The 20,783-nt window shown below is 46.2% G+C and overlaps 1 protein-coding gene across 1 annotated transcript in view; it reads left to right on the top strand.

The window, feature by feature from the left end:
* Positions 1-20,783, top strand: part of DHX36 (DEAH-box helicase 36) — a 181,313-nt gene that overhangs the window by 94,391 nt on the left and 66,139 nt on the right. Inside the window, exons 18-19 of the mRNA XM_082251944.1 lie at positions 294-467; positions 18,103-18,189. Of these exons, the coding sequence (XP_082108070.1) occupies positions 294-467; positions 18,103-18,189 (261 nt within the window). The remainder of the gene's footprint in view (positions 1-293; positions 468-18,102; positions 18,190-20,783) is intronic.

Raw genomic sequence — 20,783 nt, 5'->3', positions numbered from 1 at the left:
TGCCACTAAATAATAGCTTGGTTGAAGCAGCCAGAGGTATAGGTAGGCTGGTAAACTGGCCAAATCTGACTTCTGTTTTTTCGACCAGCATACCTCAAACGTCTCGAGCTCAGGTCGAATTTGTCCTCAAACTCGAAGCTCATCCTCGTTTATGACCATGAGAGGGTATAAACCTGAAATAATTTGGCTAAAGAAATTGAGTAACCCAAATTTAACAATTGCGCTACCAGTGTATGTGTTTAAATAACTTAATGCCATTCATAGGTCTGCCAATCTGTTTCATTCTTTTCCAGAATGCTCTCGATAAACGCGAAGAACTGACACCCCTTGGATTTCACTTGGCACGGTTACCAGTTGAACCGCACATTGGAAAGATGATTCTCTTTGGGGCATTGTTTGGTTGTTTGGATCCTGTCTTAACTATTGCAGCAAGCCTTAGCTTTAAAGACCCATTTCTTATTCCATTGGTAAGTTGTTAGGATTTCTTAGTAAACAATCTTGCAGGCGTTAAATACTTAATTTAGTTATTCCTTAGACTTCATACTTTCTTTAGTAACACTTCTCACAATGACATTAAAAGTCTTGGACTTCTATGATTTGAGTGGGTTTCAGGCAGGCAGATACTTTTACCTGACTTGTACAAAATTTATGAAAGCCATATGACATAGGTTAAGGGGCTCCAATGCATGTGTTTGAGTGTGGATACCCTGCATCAGGACACTACTACTCAGTTAAAGTAGAATGTCTTTTTTTTTTTAAATAAATACATTCTGTCAGAGATGAAGGTTGCCAGCTATCTTCATATGGGTTTTATATCTCATACTTTTTTTTTTTTTTAAATGGATATTTCATTAACAAGGAATACAGATGATAGGATTATTCTTTGGCCACTAGAAAGTGGACCACTTGAAACATCATGCCTCCTCCTTTTTTGCACAATTTCCCCAGCAATTATCAGTTTATTTTAGATTTGTATTTCCAGTTATTTGCACAGAAGGTTTCCCTAGGCCATTGGACCCTTTAAAAAAAAAAAAAAAAATGAATACAACTGTCACCTTAAGATTCTCCTGGGAGCCTAGAGTCTGACAGCATGACTAGTTTAGCATCTGCAGATTCACAGCCTTATCTTTTACTGTAGGCGATGGCTGGTATGAATCATTAACATCCTCACACTGAAAGTATGAGCAGTTGGCTTGGGCTCTGTCGGACAACGTGGCTGTGACTGTCCAGCCATTGCAGCAGTTCGAATGGATCCTGAACCATCAAATTAGCATTGGAATGGGTTCATCGCTTGGATTAGTTGGGTCTAGTCCCGGACACCCCTCAGGCCAGGGTCTTTCTTCTGCAGGGGGAACTTCACTCTGTGATCTCTGATTTATGCTCTCCAGTCTTGGGCGTGATGTGTCATTCTTTTTGGAGACTGTCCAATTTGCTTAGTTTTCGTCCAGACCCCTACAAAGCAACATCTTGTCATCATGATTTAAGTCAATCATGTCCCTGGACAAACCAATTTCAAATTTCACCAAGCACCAGGGTGTCACTGGCTTGGTGGCTCGGAAATTTGGCTCTAGAATAGAGTCCATCCTTCCTATATTTTGGAAAATCCCCACGACAGATGCCAGGCTGTTGGACTGGGAAGGAGTCCTGGGTGCCTTGTTGGTGCACTGGACTTGGTCACCATAGTCATTGCCTGATCAGCATCTGGCGTTTCGAGCAATTTGTCTGTCTCTTCAGTTTTAGACCATCCTGCTAGAGGGTCATTCAAACCAGATTATCAGACAATGCCCCAGAAGTGATATTCTTATACTAATATGTAGAGATCAGAAATCTTGCCTCAGCAAGAGAGGTAAAATGCATCCTGAGCCCATGCCATTCCCTCCTTCTAAGCAGTCAGACAGAACATTGTTCTGCTCTGCAGTGCTGTCTCCTCATTTTTTGTTATGGTAAGTAATTTTTTTAATAATTGGTTTCTGGAGCATTTTCTTTCCATTCTTCAGTCCCTGAGGTACAAGTATATAGCAGCATGCATCCTCTACCACTCTCATTCTTTTTCTGTACAATAATATGCAGTTCTCCTACAAGATGCTATTAAAGTATGTAATGTATATGCAGTAAAGCATAAAGCATGCTTGTTATACTCACTGTGGAACCTAAGGGGTAGTTCTCTGCATTGTGTAAAAAGACTGTTTGATCCTGTATGTACAGATCCTCCTCTTCTTGCATTGGCCCCATAACCTGTCCGGATAGGACAGTTACTGGAGTCAGGCTGCACATGCTCAGTTTGTTGTGTATTTAAGGAGAGTTTTTTCTCTTACGTCCTCTGACAGTCGCCACCCATTCATACAGTCTTCACCAATGGGTATTGACCTCTTATCCACAGGAGCAAGCTAGGCATAAGACTTGTTAAAAACAAAGTAATTTACATAGACACACCTGTAGGGGGCTGTCCCACTGGTCCAATACCCCCCCCTGCTATCAGCATTCCCAGCTCAGTTTGTCTTCTGCCTAGTTAAGGAGTAAGATAGGCTATCCCTGTGCTGGGGCTACGGTCTCAGCCTTTCTTCTATTTTAATACTTTTATTTTCTGCAATGTGTTTTTTCTTTGCACTACTAGCATTTTATTTGTTATGCGCTTAGTCGGTTCTCTGGAAGACTACAGCGTTTGCGGAGCTGGGAATCGGACTGGTCGTCCTGTTATTCAGGACAGAGGATCTTAGGGAATCCCAGCCCGCCATCGAGCATTTAGCAGGCTATGTGTGCGCCCTGGTCTCGCAAACGACCTGCCCCTGTCCTCAGGGGCACAAGCCGCGAGGTGGCTACCTCGCTGGGATGCCTCAACATGCGGTTCTGACCGTGAGACGCATCCTCTTCTTGGCTGCCGGCTCCCCCGCCATCTGGGGTGGGGGGTTCCCGCGCTCTGGAGGCACCCACGCCATGTGAAGCGGTAAGTAAATCCTCTTTGTGGGGCCTCTGTCTGGGGATTACATTCTGCTGTGTCTGTCTCCCCTCATGTCTGTGTCCGGGGCTCGCATCCCTCCCGGTCCCTGCGGGCACTTGTGAGCATGTTATGCTGTGTGGGGGTCTCTAACCCTGTCCACACTGTTAGTGTATTTGGGGGTACAGTCATGGTGGGGCGGACCGCTGCGGTGTAAAAACCGCGGGACCTCCATTTTAGGTGTGGGGGCAGCTGCTTTGGCCTCACTGTGGGCACTTCTGCAGCTCCTCTCTGTAGTGTTTTGGCACCTTCGGGCGCCATCTTGTGTGTGGCAAGGTGTTTTCTTTTTGCACATGCTCGGCGGCCATTTTCCTGGAGCCTCCCATTCTTCTGCATAGGCAACCATTTTTCCTTAGACCAAACCTTGTTAGTTCTCTAGCCGTTTGACATCACTTCCTTTTCTGCATGAAGCGAGATTGTTGAGCAGCTTGGTTACACTCCTGGGGGGTCCTTTTTGCTGTTTTTGGGGATATTCCTCTGCTTTCGGTGTCTTTCCTCTCTCAGTGGGATACTTAAACTTGCAGTACATTGCGGTGGGCGCCGTGATCGCGTCTTAAAGGGCCAGCGTCCTTGTACTTGTCATGGAGTCCCAGGACAGCAAATTTACCCCAGCCTTGGTTAATGAATCAGGTACTCCTGATTCTTCTCCTTCTCTAGCTGCTGCACTTGTTACTTTAGCGTCCAAGGTGGACTAGTTGATGTCAGAACGGGCTTCTAGAAAGAGAATTAGGCATTCGCCTTCCTCTGATTCTGAATCTGATATGGTTGCCATGGGCAGTGTCCCCCCTGAGGGGTCTCAGTCCTTTCCTTCTGATGGGGAGGTGGAGGAGGATGATGGGGATGACTTTTCCCCTGAAACGGCCAAAGAACGCGCTGCTGTGTCTGCGCTTATTGCTTCTATTAAGGATACACTACATTTAGAGGATGAGCCCAACCCGCCGGGTAAGCAGTCTTCCTTTGGGACTCGCAGGACCCAGAAGGCGGCAGAAGTTTTCCCCTGTCCCGCTGAATTTCACGAAACGGTAAACGAACAATGGCGCAATTTAAAGCGCCCTTTTCTGGTACCAAAACGGTTTTGGTTCCGTTACCCTTTCGTGTCTCCTACGGATTCACGCTGGACTGTGTCCCCTAAAGTGGATCATACTGTGTCCAGGTTGAACAAGGCCACTCTTATGCCCTCAGAGGATTCTTCGTGTTTAGGGACCCTACAGACAGGCGGGTGGAATCTCTGGCTCGCCACGCTTATACGGTGGCGGGATCTTTGCTGAAGCCCATCTTTGCCTCTGTTATGGTTTCTCAGGCTGTGGCTGATTAGGCCCGGGTGCTCAAACGCACTCTAGAGGCGGATTCCGCCCCTCCGACTACTGTGGAGATGGTGGATCAGATGCGTCAGGCGGTTCTGTACCTGTGTGATGCAACCTTGGATGAGGCTCCTCTAGTAGCGCGGCTATCTGGTGTCGCAGTGCTGACCCGTTGCATGGCTGAGGAGCTGGTCGGCTGATCAGCCCTCCAGAAAGACATTCCTTATGCGGGGAATGGTCTCTTTGGGGAATCCCTGGACGAATTGGTTAAAGGGGTCACTGGGGGCAAGAGCACTCTGCTGCCCCAGAACCCCAAGGGAAAAGTTTTCTGCGGTAAGCGGGGCCCTTCTTTTAAACCAAATCAGGGGTCCTTTCGTGCCTTCAAGGCGCAGGTCAAGGGGAAACCCTTTAAGGGCCACGGTGGTCAGAAAAAGCCCTGGGCGGGCAAGCCGAAACCAAGCCACGCTGGCTCGGCAGGTCCCGCCGCCTCAACCTGAAGGGACGTTCTCACCCGTTCCTGGGGTGGGGGGACGTCTGGGCGGTTTTCTAGAACCATGGCTGTTCCGGATTCCGGACAGGTGGGTTCAGGAAATCATTCGATCGGGATACAAGATCGAATTCCTTTCGCGTCCAGGGGACAGATTCTTTCCCTCAAATCTTCATTTCACCCCAGATCGGTTGCGCGATCTTCATCGGGCGGTTCAGGATCTCCTCGCCCAGGGGGTGGTTGTTTTGGTACCTCATCGGGACAGGTTTCGGGGGTTTTACTCGAATCTGTTCACTGTGCCCAGAAAGGAGGGCAAGGTACGTCCGATTCTGGACTTGAAAGCTTTGAACCGCTTCATGCGGGTTCAGAAGTTCCGCATGGTATCCCTCCGTTCGGTGGTGGCCTCGTTAAGCCCGGGAGATTTCCTGGCTTCCATCGATCTAAAGGATGCGTATTTACACATCCCCATATTCAAGGGTCACCAGAGGTTCCTCCGGTTCGCAATCGCGGAGGAACACTATCAGTTTGTGGCGTTACCCTTCGGTCTCGCTTTGGCTCCAATTTTTTACCAAAGTGCTGGCCCTGTTGCGGGCACAGGGGATTGCGATCTTGGGGTATCTGGACGATCTCCTGTTAAGATCGAGTGTCAGCCCGAGCCTATTATGCAATCTGTCAACTACCGTTCAGATGCTCCAGGAGTTCGGGTGGACCATCAACATGCAGAAGTCGACCATGTCCCCTCTGTTTGTCTCCCTTACCTGGGTATGGTTCTTGACTCTGCCCAAGCAAAAGTCTTTCTGCCGACGGACAAGCTCCGGACTCTGCAAAACCGAGGTCAGGGCCCTCAGGGACAACCAATCCTCATTACTCCGGACCTGCATGCGGTCCCTGGGGTTGATGGTATCTGCCTTCGAGGCGATACCGTTTGCACAGTTCCACACGCGATCTCTTCAAGCGGAGATCCTGGCCAGATGGGACAGGCTTCCTCAATCCTTGCACAGGAGGATGTCTCTGAGCTACCACGTCAGAGTAGATCTCCTCTGGTGGCTTCAGTCCCCGGCTCTGACGGAGGGGAAATCTTTCCGCCAGTTGTTGTGGACGGTGATCACCACGGATGCCAGCCTGTCGGGCTGGGGTGGCGTGCTGGGTCTTCTGTCTGCCCAGGGCACTTGGTCGGCGGAGGAGTCCTCCCTGCCGATAAACATCTTGGAACTGGGAGCGATCAGGCTGTGCTTGTTCCGTTGGTCGGATCAGCTTCAGGGTAGCCCTGTGCTGGTGCAGACGCACAACGCCACGGCTGTGGCCTACATCAATCACCAAAGGGGCACCAGGAGTGCCCGGGCAGCCATGGAAGTGACTGAGATTCTGGCTTGGGCTGAGACTCATGTCCCGGCGATTTCGGCGGTTCTCATTCCAGTTGTGGAGAATTGGCAGGCCGACTATCTGAGCCGCCAGACCCTGGACCAGGGGGAATGGTCCCTACACCCGGAGGTGTTCAGGATGCTGCGTGCAAGATGGGGAACCCCACATGTGGATCTGTTCGCATCTTGGCTAAACAACAAGAACGTGCGACCCTCTGGCAGACGCCTCGGATGCGCTGGTGGTGCCTTGGCATCACTATCACCTGATTTATGCCTTCCCCCCCGATTCAGTTGTTGTCCAGGTTCCTTCGCAGGTTGGTTTCGGAACCGAAGTTGGTGATTCTGGTGGCCCCAGACTGGCCGTGCCGGTCTTGGTACGCGGACATCATACAACTGGTCGTCGAGCCTCCGTGGCGACTCCCCTAAGGAGACGATCTGCTGTCTCAAGGGCCGATCTTCCATCCTGCTTTACGGTCGCTGGCTTTAACGGCGTGGCTGTTGAATGCCAGCTCTTGAGAGATCGGGGTCTCTCGTCGGCGGTCATTCCTACCCTGCTCAAGGCTAGGAAGGCTTTCGTCTGGTAAGATCTGTTACCGCACTTGGAAGGCTTATTTTGCCTGGTGTAAATCCAGGGGCATCCATCCTCGCTCCTTTCCGGTGGCGAGGGTGTTGGCCTTCCTCCAATCTGGCGTGGACCAGCGTCTTGCGCTGACCACTATTAAGGGCCAGTTATCTGCACTGGCCGTCCTTTTTCAGTGCCCCTTGGCATCAAATTCGTTGATATGCACCTTTATTCAAGGTGTGCGTCATTTGACTGCTCCTCGGAGGGCACCTTTACCTCCTTGGGACTTAAACTTGGTCCTGTCCGTTTTGCAACGTCCTCCCTTTGAAAACATCAGGGAAATTTCTCTGCCTCTGCTGACGAAAAAGGTTGCCTTTCTGGTGGCTATCACCTCTGCTTGCAGAGTGTCGGAATTGGCGGCCTTGTCTTGCCGCTCCCCTTACCTGGTGGTTCATAGGGATAAGGTGGTCTTGTGACCTAACCAATCTTTCCTTCCTAAGGTGGTTTCTGATTTTCACCTTAACGAGGATATTGTCTTACCTTCGATGTGTGCGAACCCTAAGCATCCTAAGGAGTGTGCCTTGCATTCCTATGATGTAGTCCAGGTGATCAGGGTCTACCTGTCGTCCACTGAATCCTTCAGAAAGTCGGATTCTCTTTTTGTCCTTCCTGAGGAACCTCGGAAGGGTATGGCTGCGTCTGCGGCAACCATTTCAAAATGGATCAGACAGACGATTGTACAGGCCTATTCGATTAGGGAACGGGTAACGCCCTTCCCTGTCACGGCACACTCTACCAAAGCGGTGAGTGCGTCCTGGGCTTTCCGGCATCAGGCTTCGGTGGCCCAGGTGTGCAAGGCTGCGACTTGGTCATCTGTGCACACCTTTTCCAAATTCTACAAACTTAATGTTCTGGCATCTGCTGATGCTTCCTTTGGCCGCAAAGTTCTGTGTGCGGCAGTGCCTTAAGGGGGTCCTAGTTTTGCAGGCCCCTGGCTGTTGGGGTTGTTTCCCCCTTGTTTATTTGCTTTCCTAGGTTGTTTGCTCCAGTTGAGCTTTTCTGTTACCCAGAGGGTTTACCTTTCTGTTCAGATAAGGTTCCTTTCTCTGACCTGGGTGCGGCTTTGCCTTTTTTTTTTTTTTATATTTCTTTATTACATTTTCCAGGTAAAAAATTATTTACAACACTCCAATCGCTGGAGAATTTTTTCATATACATTTTACACATATTACCTTTTATCCCTTTTTGTTGCCTTTTGTGACAGTTGCGCTTCCCACCCCTCATGTCTACACTGCTTTGGGACGTCCCAATGGTGAAGACTGTATGAGTGGGCGGCGACTGTCAGAGGACGTAAGAGAAAACTGAATTTTTGTAAAATCTTACCGTAAAATTCCTTTCTCTGAGTCCTCTGACAGTCGCCGCCCCCGCCCCTCTTTTGGGGTTTTTTGGACTTTAACTGCTTGCTACCAAACTGAGTTAGGAATGCTGATAGCAGGGGGGTATTGGACCAGTGGGACAGCCCCCTACAGGTGTGTCTATGTAAATTACTTTGTTTTTAACAAGTCTTATGCCTAGCTTGCTCCTGTGGATAAGAGGTCAATACCCATTGGTGAAGACTGTATGAGTGGGCGGCGACTGTCAGAGGACTCAGAGAAAGGAATTTTACAGTAAGATTTTACAAAAATTCAGTTTTTTTTTTTTTTCTTGGGAGAATGCATGTGATCAGCACAGGGCCAATCAGTACTGTCCAGTCAGAGGGTCAGGGGTCCTGCATCTTTATAGGACAGCCAGTGCAATATGAAAACTCCTCCTACAAGCTTAAACCAGGCATTGATAGAAGTCACAAGACTGCTATATACTGCTGATGAGAAAAGGTATTTAGCCATTTATATTTACTAAAATTATTGCATTTCCATGTTCTGTGTACTGTGGGAGACCAGATATAGTGAATGCAGGGTCCTGGGTTTAGTAACACTTTAAACTTATGGTTCAAAAAAATTAAACTATTTTGTTTCTAAAAGAAAATCCAAAATAATGGTCCTCTTATATGGCTCTCTTTCGTGCAGCAAATCTGAATTCCATAGTGTAAAGTTAATACACCTGCCAGCAAAATTTCTATAGTCAACAAGTTTCCCATTGTGTACAGTATTGTGAGAGGAGCTAGTGGAAGGAATCAGGCATTCCAGAATTCTGGAAGTTTCCCGCTTGAACACAGCAGAGTACAGGGGTACAAATTGGTATTGCAAGTCTCTCCAATATGCAGTTTTTACGTTTTTGGTATTTGGTAAAGTTGATCTGTACCCACTCCATTACAAGTAAATACTGATGCCAAATTATGCTCTTTAAGATTGTTTTTGCTTCCTTTGGAGCATCTGAGGAATGTATGTGGCTACTGTATGCAGAACCCCTGTGAGTTAGAACAATGTAGCCACCTGTACATCTCCTCTCTCATGCACATTAACAACACATTTACATGTACAGCTTCCCTTAAGTTTTTTTTGTTAAAGTGGGGCTTTACCCATAACAACTTGAAAAAATAGTGTTTTTGTAGCAAGGAATATACATTCCACATTAATAATCATGCTACCAAAATTAGTGTGCACTGTAAATTTCCTCCAGCATTGCTCCTGTTTCCTCTTGCCGGACGCTGCCATTTTGCTGAAGTCCTGAACAGCAGTAAATCTTTAAGTTGTCAGCATATCAACCTCTTCAAATTCGGCACAGTGCCAAAAAACAGGGAGCAACTGAGCATGTGCAGAGCAGGGTAAGACAGTGTATTACTGGATTTTAGACCGTATAGGCACCTATGTTTAATGTTTTACATAGCTCGACCTGCAAAAGGGGCCAGCCAGAAGTGATCTAGGAGGACTACATTTTCTGACTAGAGTTCCACTTTATCGGGTTAGAGCAGCCTCTCAAGAGTTTTTGTTTTAATCATGCATATAGGGGAAGGCCTACATTTAGACCCTAGCAACGCTCAGTCCCTATTATAGTCGAAACAACCAAAAAGAACTTAGCCCATGGGACTTTTATGAGTGGTGCATGAGGAAAAATTCAACACCGGATTTAAAAAAAAAAAGTAAAAAATATATTACAACATATTAAAACAGACTAACAAAAAATTGGTAACCTTGATATAGCTCAGTCATATCATTAACCACTTGCCGACTGCCGACAGTAATCCTACTGCAGCAGTGCGGCTCCCCAGGGTCCAGCGACGTAGACCTACGTCACTGGACTCCTAGTGAGGCTCATTACCGGAGTCGGGCTCGGAGGAGGAGAGGCGGCGATCGCCGCCTCCCTTCCCTGATCGTCGGAGAAAGTGTGAGAATACCCGCCTGCTTATGTAAACAAAGCAGGCGGGTCTTCTCAGTGACAGACAGGAGGAGATCACAGGATTCAGCATAGCTGAACCTGCAATCTCTGTGTGTCACAGAACCCCCCCCCCCCCCCTCCCCCCACACACGTCAGTAAGCATGAGGCATACATTTAACCCCTTGATCACCAACAGTGTTAACCCCTTCCCTGCTAGTGTGATTATTACAGTAACAGTGCATATTTTTTGCACAGATTACTGTACTAATGTCACTGGACCCCGCAAAAGTGTCATAAATGTCAGTTAGGGGTCCGATCTTTCCGCCACAATGTCGCAGTCCCGCAAAAAATCCCAGATCGCTGCCATTACTAATTAAAAAAAAAAAAAAAAAAAACAATAAAAATGACATAAATCTTTCCTGTAGTTAGTAAACGCGATAACTTTTGTGCAAACCAATCAAAATACGCTTATTGCGATTTTTACCAAAAATATGTATCAGAAAACAAATTGGCCTAAAATGTTAAACTTTGATTTTTACATTTTTTTTTGGGGGGGGGGGGGATGTTGTATAGCAGAATGTGAAAAATATTGTTTTTTTTTTTTTTTTTTTCAAAATTGTCGCTCTTTTTTTGTTTATAGCGCAAAAATTAAAAATAGCACAGCTGATCAAATACCACCAAAAGAAAGCTCTATTTGTGGGGAAAAAAAAAGACATACATTTTGTTTGGGTACAGAGTCGCACGACCGCGCAATTGTCTGTCAATATAACGCAGTGCCGAATCGTAAAATAGGGCCTGATCAGGAAGGGGGTAAAATCTCCCGCTCTTAAAGTGGTTAATATCCACATATTAGACATGTAAGCACAAATGTAGCAATCCTGATTACTTAAAATGAAAAAGTGCACAATTCATGAAGATGTAAAGTTTTCAGGCTCTCTTCGTGTTTCATGGGGCAATGCCCACTTCTTCAGGAGACAGTACAGATATGATTTTTTAGATGAGTAAATCTGCAGGAAAAACCATGTCCTAAACAGCCTTAAAATAGAAATGAAAAATTGGTGAATTTCAATAAGGAAAATACCTTCATTTGAGAGATGAAGTTCCAAATTCTATATGAAACGATAATGCACTATATACTCACATTTTAATGTTGCCAAAATCATAGATGAAAAATAATGTAGATAAATTAATATAAATGTGTAGGCAGCAGGAGCCCAATGTTTTGGAGCAAAATCCACAGAGATGGTTCCAACAGGGAGCTGAAGGTATAGGGTGAACCCAGGGCCGCACACCAAAGGAGGACCAGACCCGGGTCCACCCTATACCTTCAGCGCCCGGTTGGAACCATCCCTGTGGATGTCACTCCATAACATTGGGATCCTGCTACCTACCCATTTAGATTTTTATCTACATTATTTTTCTCTAATTGTCTTCCAGGGCAGCATCTGAGAGATAGGCTCCTCCCACCTGAAACAGGAAACACAATAGTCCACCGTTATAAAAACTTCAGTCATAACTTCTGCCTCAGTTTTGATTGTGTTTCCTCCGCATTCCACTAGGAGCTACACCTGTTTAGTATGTTCACAATCTCCTTGCTACGCTGCAGGAGGCTCCCTGACCATCCTTCCTCTCAGCTCTCGAAGCCTCGGGAAGGAAGGTCAGGGCTAGCATAATGGGGCAATGTTGGCTCTCGTCTGAAGTTTCACCCCTACTGAGAGGTATGCAACTACCCCCCCAGCTGTAAGCCACCTAAGTGGTATCCCCCATCGGCATACCTAGAGGAGGTCAGCCTTGGGCAAAGTACTCATGCAGAACAGTCCCTCAAGCCGGAAAATCCTGGGAGCCACAGCGTTCAGTGAACCGGGGGAGGGAGGGGGGGTAGCCTGTTTTGCGGCACCCCCAGGTCTTCTCCCCCTCCACTTTCCATTCAGGGGCCACGAACCAGCCGCAGTATAATTTGCTTCCTTGCGGTGGAACAAGATGGCGGCAGAGCTTTGCATCATTTCCGGTGACGCGCTTCCGGCCACGGCCATCTTGGAAAGGGCGGAAGTCGACAGGGAGGTCTCCATAGATGGGCTTCCACCTAGAGTTCAAAGGGCGTACTTCTGACGCGACTGGGGGAAAGGGGAAAAAAACGAGTCGATCTTCTCCAAAAAATGACCAACAAGGGGACAAAGCCTTAACAGAAGGAAGAGTACAAGTACCCAGCAGAAGGATGTGCAGGTATGTCCACCAACCCGCATGGGGGCGGGACTGGAGCTAGGGCAGGAAGCAGTATAAGGTCCCTATGCTGGGTTCCTCTTCCTGGGACTGACCATATCGGATGCCTTGCCACCCTGCCCTGCAGATCCTGCTAGAAAAGCTCCAAGGTAAGCCAGAGCACTCTGGAGTTCCCTCTGTCCTCACCACATACGTCTTTGACAGTGGTACATGGCAACTGCCTACCTCATGGGGGCCTTCTCTTTGTTTAATTGCAGGCAAAGGCCCCAGAAGAGAAAAATGCAAAGACCAGCAAAAAGCATGCGCTTCTTGCAGTCACTGTTTCCTCCAGAATAGAAAAAAACCACTGCCAAAAATGCATCAACAAAATAGTGGCCAAGGAACCGCAGGGGTTCCGTAAAGGCATGCTTGACTCTTTTAAAAAAAAGATCAAAAGCACAGTCAGTCCCCTCTGTATGGCTATAGGGAAGCTGGAGGTTCCAGCAAATTCCAGCCGGAGCAGCAGCCCATCTACCAGTAAAGCCCCCATCCGTCCTGTCAGCAGAGAGGAGGGGGACAAGGGGGAGGAGGTTTGGGATTTGGATGCCTCAAATTCAGAATCCGAAAATAGCCTAAATTCGGATTGAGATGATGAAGATAAACTTTTTCCCCTCAGAGGACACAGATAATTTGCGAAGAGCCGTAGCAGACACTGAGCATCGAATAGCAGAAAGTTGCAGAGCTCTCCCTGCATGACAAAATGTATAAAGGCTTTCTAGCCGAAAAAAAACAGGACTTTTCCAGTACACGATACTCTGAAAAACCTGGTCAAGAGAGAGTGGGAAGAGCCAGAAAGGAAGCTATTTGCGCCGGCTGCGATAAAACGCAGATACCCTTTTACACCAGAGGACACCAAACCCTGGGCGAAATGCGCTAAGGTGAATGCCTCCCTGGCCAGAGTCGCAAACAAATCAGATTTGGTTTTTGATGACTCCGGTATCCTTGCTGTTCCCATGGATAAGAAGTTAGAAGCACTTTAGAGAAGGGCTTGGGAGGCAGCGGCGGCAAACCTCAACCCAGCCAAAGCTTCCACTTGCACGGCTAGGACCCTACTAGTCTGCCTAACTCAGCTGCAAGAGCTACTGGAGGGAGATACCTCAAGGGGAGAGCTAGTGAAAACCATACCCACTATAACCAGAGCGGCGGTGTTCCTAGCAAATGCATCAGCAGAGTCCGTAAGGACATCGGCCAAAGCTACTGGCCTAATCAATTCAGCTAGGAGAGCTCTATGGCTAAAGTCCTGGGGAGGGGACATTGCGTCCGAAAATAGATTATGTGGCATTCCCTTCGTGGGTGATCTACTATTTGGACCTGACTTGGAAACGGTCTTAGATAGAACCGCAGCCAAAAACAAGGGGTTTCCTCAAGCTAAAAAGAGCCATAAGAAAACGCCCTTACGTCAGTCCAGGAGATGTAATAAGACAGGCCCAAAAAAGCACTGAGCCCAACAGGATCAAAAAGGCAAAAGAGATTTTTTTTTTTTTTCTCAATATTTGCAAGAAGAAAACCATCAGGCAAGTCAAGGCTCATATTGAACCTAAAGCCACTCAACAAGTACATAAGATACAAAAGGTTCAGGATGGAATCCAGCTACTCGGTCATCAATATTCTCCTGGCGGGAGCATTCATGGCAACAGTAGATCTACAGGATGCATACCTACATGTACTGATAGAAAAACGCTATCAAAAGTACCTAAGATTTGCGATACAGGGGCCGGCGACCACGCTACATTTTCAATACATGGCCCTGCCCTTCGGTATCTCCTCAGCACCCAGAATCTTCTCAAAGATAATGGCGGAAGCCCTAAAGGTGCTAAGGCAGCAGGACATAGGAGTGATACCGTACCTAGACGATCTACTATTCGTTGGCAAATCAGCAGACAAACTGACTGCTGATCTACACTTAAGCATATCCCACCTGCAAGGCTTAGTGTGGATAGTGAACGCAGAAAATGAATGCCAGTGAGACCAAGATTTTCCTGCCGGAAGAAAAGGTTAGGAAGATCATGGAACCAATGTTGTACTTAACAGAGACCAGATTCATGACTGTAAGACGGGGCATGGCAGTCTTAGGACTACTGACATCCTCAATTCCAGCCATTACGTGGGCTCAGCTCCACATGAGACCACTGCAGAACCATATCTTGACCCAATCGGATGGCAGCATCCCTAGAGGCAATCATCGCGGTTCCCCTCACAATCAAAAGAACACTACAATGGTGGCTCAGGCCACTGACTTACCTCGAAGGCTGCAAATGGACAAAGGACGATCCAGTAAGGATCACTATGGATGCCAACGCTCTAGGATGGGGAGCGCATATGGCGGACCACTATGCGCAAGGGAAGTGGAACCTCCACTGGGCCCAAGCATGCTTAAACCGAAGGGTGCTAAAAGCCGTAGATGGAGCTCTAAAGGCATTTCAGCCAGCGATTCAGGGCAAAGATGTCAGGATTCAGTCAGACAACGCCAAAACCGTGGCATACATGAACAGGCAAGGGGGAACAAAGTCGCCCCGTTTCATGGAACTGACAGAAACCGCTCTATAGGGGGAGAGGAAAATGTCAGATTTATCCATCTAAAAGGGACAGACAACATACTGGCAGATTTCCTAAGCAGGAAAATCATAAGACAGAAGGAGTGATCCTTAAACCAGGAAGTCTTTCTATGGATTACCTGTGTCTGGGGGGTGCCAGAGGTGGACCTATTTGCGGCAAAGGCGAATACGCAGCACCAAAAGTTCTTCTCTCTAAACCCAATGGATGGAAACATTGGGGTGGATGCGTACAGCCAACGCTGGGATCCCCATCTAGGTTACGCATTCCCCCCAACTGCCCTAATACGAAAGCTGGTACAAAAGGTCAGGAAAGAAGGGGCAACAGTAATACGTATTGCACCTCACTGGCCTCAGAGGCCATGGTTCAGCCACTTGAAAAATCTCAGAGCATGGCCTCACCTAACACTCCTGGATGTACCGGATCTCCTATCACAGGGACCAGTCAAGCACCCAAACCACAGGGTCATGAGGCTCTCAGCCTGGTTCCTGAAAGGATTAGATTGCAGAATAGGGGTTTGTCTAGTAGGGTGATTGACACCATTCTAGCTAGCAGAAAACCGGTGACCAGAGCCATTTATGAGAAAGTAAGGAAGAAATTTGTCCTCTGGCACAAGAGCAAGGAAGTCTCCAAGGAGGGAGCTATTCCCGCAATCCTGGATTTCCTACAAGAGGGGGTGGATAAGGGAATCTCGCATAACACATTAGAGGTACAAGTGGCAGCCCTATCTTCCCACCTCAACTTCAGGCTGGCAGAGAATACACTCATTAAGAGAAAGCGAGTCCCATAAAATGCAGCAGAGCTCCGACATGGGACCTCTCTACGGTGCTGAAGGATTCCTCTCCGCACCCTTTGACCCACTAGAACAAGGGTCTTCAAACTATGGCCCTCCAGCTGTCCAGGAACTACAATTCCCATCATGCTTAGTCATGTCTGTGAATGTCAGAGTTTTACAATGCCTCATGGGATGTGTAGTTCAGCAACAGCTGGAGGGCTGTAGTTTAAGGATCCCTGCACTAGAAGAATGCTCGGACAAGTGCCTCTTGCTGAAAACTGTGTTCCTGGTGGTACTCTTATTAGCAAGAAGGGTCAGCGATATACAGGCCCTATCCATGATAGAAACACACTGCTTAATCCTGACGGATAAAATTATCCTCTCTCCAGACCCAGCTTTCCTACCAAAAGTCTGCTCTACCTATCATAGAACCCAGAAGGTGGTGATTCCCCCCCATCCAAACTCAATGGATAGCAGGATAAGAGTTACCTATAACAAGCTAGTTGTAAGGAAGTTCCTGATAGCTTACCTGGAGAGAAAGAAAGACTGGCGGAAATCAACTTCGCTATTCGTTCTCCATGCAGGCGTCAACATGGGTAAACAAGCCTCGAAGAGTACGATAGCCAAATGGAATAAGCTTGGTATTAAGACAGGTTACCAGGCTTTAAACCTTACCCTGCCGAGCAGAATCACTGCCCACTCGACCAGAGCATGGGCTTCATCGACTGTTGAAAGAGCCGGGGCATCTCTGGAGCAGATTTGCAGGGCAGCAACATGGTCGAGCTTCAATACCTTTGTTAGGCATTACCGCATTGACCAGCTGCCCAAGCAGGACCAGATGTTTGGTCGCAAGGTGCTCTAGTCCTTATCCCCTCTCTAGTAAGTATTGCTTGCTACATCCTCTCAGATGCTGCCCTGGAAGACGATTGGAGAAAACAGTTGGGTACCCGGTAACTCTTTTTTTTCTAGAAAGTCTTCCTTGGCAGCAATCGTTTTCCCTCTAAACAACAATAGGAAAAGGGGCTTTTCTGAGGAATCATTAGCTACTGAGGGTTCCTTCGGTGCTTTAAAATTACTGAGGCAGAAGGTATGACTGAAGTTTTTAAAATGGTGGACTATTGTTTCCTGTTTTAGGTGGGAGGAGCCTATCTCTCAGATGCTGTCCTGGAAGACTTCTTAGAAAAAGTTACCAGGTACCGAACTCTGTTTTCATCTATGATTTTGCCAACATTGATGTGAGTATATAGTACATATTCCAAATTCTATATGAAATTATAATGTTCTATATACTCACATCAATGTTGACAAAAATCATAGATGAAAGATAATGTAGATAAACATCTAAACGTGTAGACAGCAGGATCCCAATGTTATGGAGCCAAATCCATAGAGATGGTTCCAACCGGGAGCTAAAGGTATATGGTAGACTCGGGGCTGGTCCTCCTTTGGGGTCCTGGGTCCACCCTATACCTTCAGCTACTGGTTGGAGCCATCTCTATGAATTTTGCTCCTTAACATTGGGATCCTGCTGCCTACACATTTATATTATTTTATCTACATTTTTTTCATCTATGATTTTGCTAACATTGATGTTAGTATATAGTACATTATCGTTTCATAAAGAATTTGGAACTTCATCTCTCAACTGTAGGTGTTTTCCTTATTGAAATGCACCAATTTTTAATTTCTATTTGAAGGCTGTTTGACATTGTTTTTCATGCAGATTTACTCATCTAAAAAATCATATCTGTACTGTCTCCTGAAGAAGTGGGCATTGCCCCATGAAACACGTAGAGAGCTTGAAAACTTTACATCTTCATGAATTGTGCATTTTTTCATTTTAAGTAATCAGGATTGCTACATTTGTGCTTACATGTCTAATATGTGGATATTTAAGACATGACTATGAGCTATATCAATGTTCCCAATTTTTTGTTGGTCTGTTTTAATATGTTGTAATACATATTGTACTTTTTTTTTTTTTTTTTTTTTTTATATACTAATATTAATATTAAGATATAAATAATAATAATTTTTCTCATGCGCCACTCCTTAAGCCCCGGTTCACACTAGGGCGACCTGTGAGGCGACCTGGTCGCCTCACAGGTCGCCTCCCATAGGAAAGCTGCGGACCCGTTCTAATAGGAGCGACACAAGTCGCTCCGACCTAGAAAAAGGGTCCGGAGCTTCTTTGGGGCGACCGCCATAGACTTCAATGTTATGAAGTCCATGGCGGCCGCTCCGAGGTCGCGGCGCGCTGCTCGCACCGCGATCTCGGAGGTCGCCCTTGAAAGCAGCGTCGCTCCTATGTGAACCGGCGCAAAAAGTCCCATTGCCTAAGTTGTTTTTGTTTGTTTTTTTTTTTACAGTTTTTGTTTCCTCGAGTGTCACTGCAGTCTACCAGACTAGTCCTTTCAAGCTGACTAACATAGGACTGTAGAGAAATTGAGCTTCTGTAAAGTTTTTCATTTTATCTTTTTTTTTTCTTTTTAAGGGCAAGGAAAAATTAGCAGATGCAAGAAGGAAGGAATTGTCCAAAAATACGAAGAGTGACCACTTGACTGTTCTGAATGCATTCTTGGTGAGCAAGTGATGCTTTTTTCGTTTCTTGCCTAATAATTTAAAATTTTCTGAATCCTAAAGTACATGACAAAGGCTTTCATTAATCTAGACCATGAGTTATATGCTGCCACCTTCAGGTGAGGACACTGACAAAGTTGTTAGGACAGCCATATAAACACTCCCACTCCCAGCAATCCTAAGTTTTTTGCTAGTGTCTTTTAAAGCGGTGCCCTTTTTTTTTTTTTTTTTTTTGTACTTACCTGCAAGGCAAAGGCATAATGTGCTGGTATGCATCGCATACTAGCACATTATATTAAATTTACCTGAAAATGAAGCGTTCCAGCGATGCATGCACGGGAGCCGCAAGTCACGGCACACTGCTCTGAAGAAACAGCACGGGTGGCCGTTCCTTCAGATCGCATGCGCCATGACGTAACTGGCTGCTAGCTCAGTAAATATCTTCTAAACTGTTCATGTTTAGGAGATATTTACACTACCTATAGGTAAGCCTTAATATAGGCTTACCTATAGGTAAGACTTAAAGATGGAAGTTTACTTCCTCTTTAAGTGACGATTAACTTCTCTCTACTGGGAGCAGATTTCAGGTTTGATTCCTAATTTTACTTTTAAGACTTGCAAGATTCCTTGCTGATCTTGTCACTGAGAAACCTTTCTCATCCCAGCTGCATCTACAGCCACTGCAGCTGCCTCCTTCAGCTTCGTGCCCCTTTTGTAGCAGCATTGAGGACCGGGGACTGTCACAGAAGACGCAGGGGGTGATCTGTAAAATGACCTCTTGCACCCACCCTTGGTAAGTACATTGGCATGCAGTTTAGCTGCAAGATGTTTACCAGGTCCAGGGCCGTGGTGTCATGACCATCAAATATGCGTCAGGATGCTGATGGTAAGCAGCAGTTGTTTTTGAAATCTTGCAGAAGATCAAAATGGCATAAGTCTAGAGGATTTAGTCCAGGGCCCTTCGTTATTGGGCAGGACTATATCTGCGTATAAAATTGTGCCAGATTAAATAGAAGATATTAAGGAATCAGTAATAAACTGGTACGATGAAAAATAACTTAACTTGATTCTAACGACTGGGGGAACTGGGTTTGCTTCAAGAAATGTTACACCAGAGACCGTTTTTTTGGATCAGAGGCAAAACTCTCATTTTCAACTTACCAGGTAGCAAGACAGGATCAGACTACACAATGAGTTTCCATTTTTCTTGACCTTTCGGTGGATGTTTTTAAGTGATGCAAGGAAGGTCTCTTTGAGTTCTAGTGATTCCCTTGTCGCATGAATTGCACAGAGAGCGTGTTTGACCATCCATCATATGTGGTCTTGCCATTCGGTAAGGTGCATTTATACACAAGTACTGTTTTGGTGGAGACTTTTCTACTACTTCTCCTGCCAAAATGGAGGTCAACCCTTCTAAGAGGATTTATTACTTATATGATTTTAGGACTTTCTTTTATAGTTCAAAATCCTGTGGATTTATCCTTATATGAACTTTAGCTATTTACATTTTCACACACTTGGGAAGGTGAATTTCTTTGTAATAGTATATGGTTTCCTCATTTGATGGTCACTTTTTTTTCACAAAATAATTTTCATCATATTCATTTATGTATCTACTGTATGTTTGCATGAATTCGTTTTTTGAGCGCTGCATTTTAAACTTCAGGGGTGATCTACACCTGTATGACCCTGTCCCTGAAGACACCTGCATGTAGGGCAGGGCATGCCTTCTCAAAGTAGGTCACCTCTTTGCTGTGGTAATAATGTTGCCTCTTCTGATGCACATTCCCTTTGCTGTGCTAATTGTGTTGGATCTTCTGTGAAACATTGGGGCAAGTGGTAGCCTGAACTTTGTGTATAGTCCTGCTCCTGGGGGCAGTACCTTTTTGGTCTTCATCAGCCTGGGTGCCGTCAAGAGCATATGTTCTGCTATGGGACAAGGCATTCTGCTGCTTCAGGTACAACTCTGCTCTGTTTTAAGGCCCTGGTTTTCACTTTTGCCATCAGCAGGTTATCTAGCAGCCTTCATTTGTGAGACCCTGCAGCTCTTCTGCAACAGCTTTTGAGTACCCTTCACAGGATCCCCTCACCCTCAGGACAGTTGTCAGGCAGAAGTGTAATCTGATAAGCACATGCTGTGCTCAGTGCCATGATGAGGTTATTCATGGTTCTTCTGAGAACTATTCTTTCGGTATTTTAGTCTTCAGTCTCCACACCTTGAAAACCTCTCTTCACCTCCCCTTACCCCCATTCGTCTTTTCTTTTTTTTTTTTTTTTTTTTCTAACCAAAAAGGAATTTTAAGCCTCCATGGCAGATCTAATGGGTATAGTTTATTCACTGTCCATTGGGGAACATACAGCGTAAGCACCTACAGTTGGCGTTACCTGCTGAGCCAATGTCTGACTTGTCTATGCAGCGTTACTTCTTGATGAGAAAATGAAAGGTGAATCTTTGGGGTTTGAGGTTGGGCCTTAAATCTCTTCTATGCTAAAAGGGTCCATTAAAGTCCTGGTAAATGAGGTACGTTCTTATTTGAAGTTAATCATTCCCAGCTAAGATCACCAGTATGGGATCTTTTCCCAAATCCAAGAAAC

This window comes from Pelophylax lessonae, assembly GCF_965119305.1.
Source record: "Pelophylax lessonae genome assembly, chromosome: 3".
NCBI classification, from domain to species: domain Eukaryota; kingdom Metazoa; phylum Chordata; class Amphibia; order Anura; family Ranidae; genus Pelophylax; species Pelophylax lessonae.
Note: the sequence above shows the minus strand (reverse complement) of the source record. Positions and strands in the feature narration are given on the sequence as shown.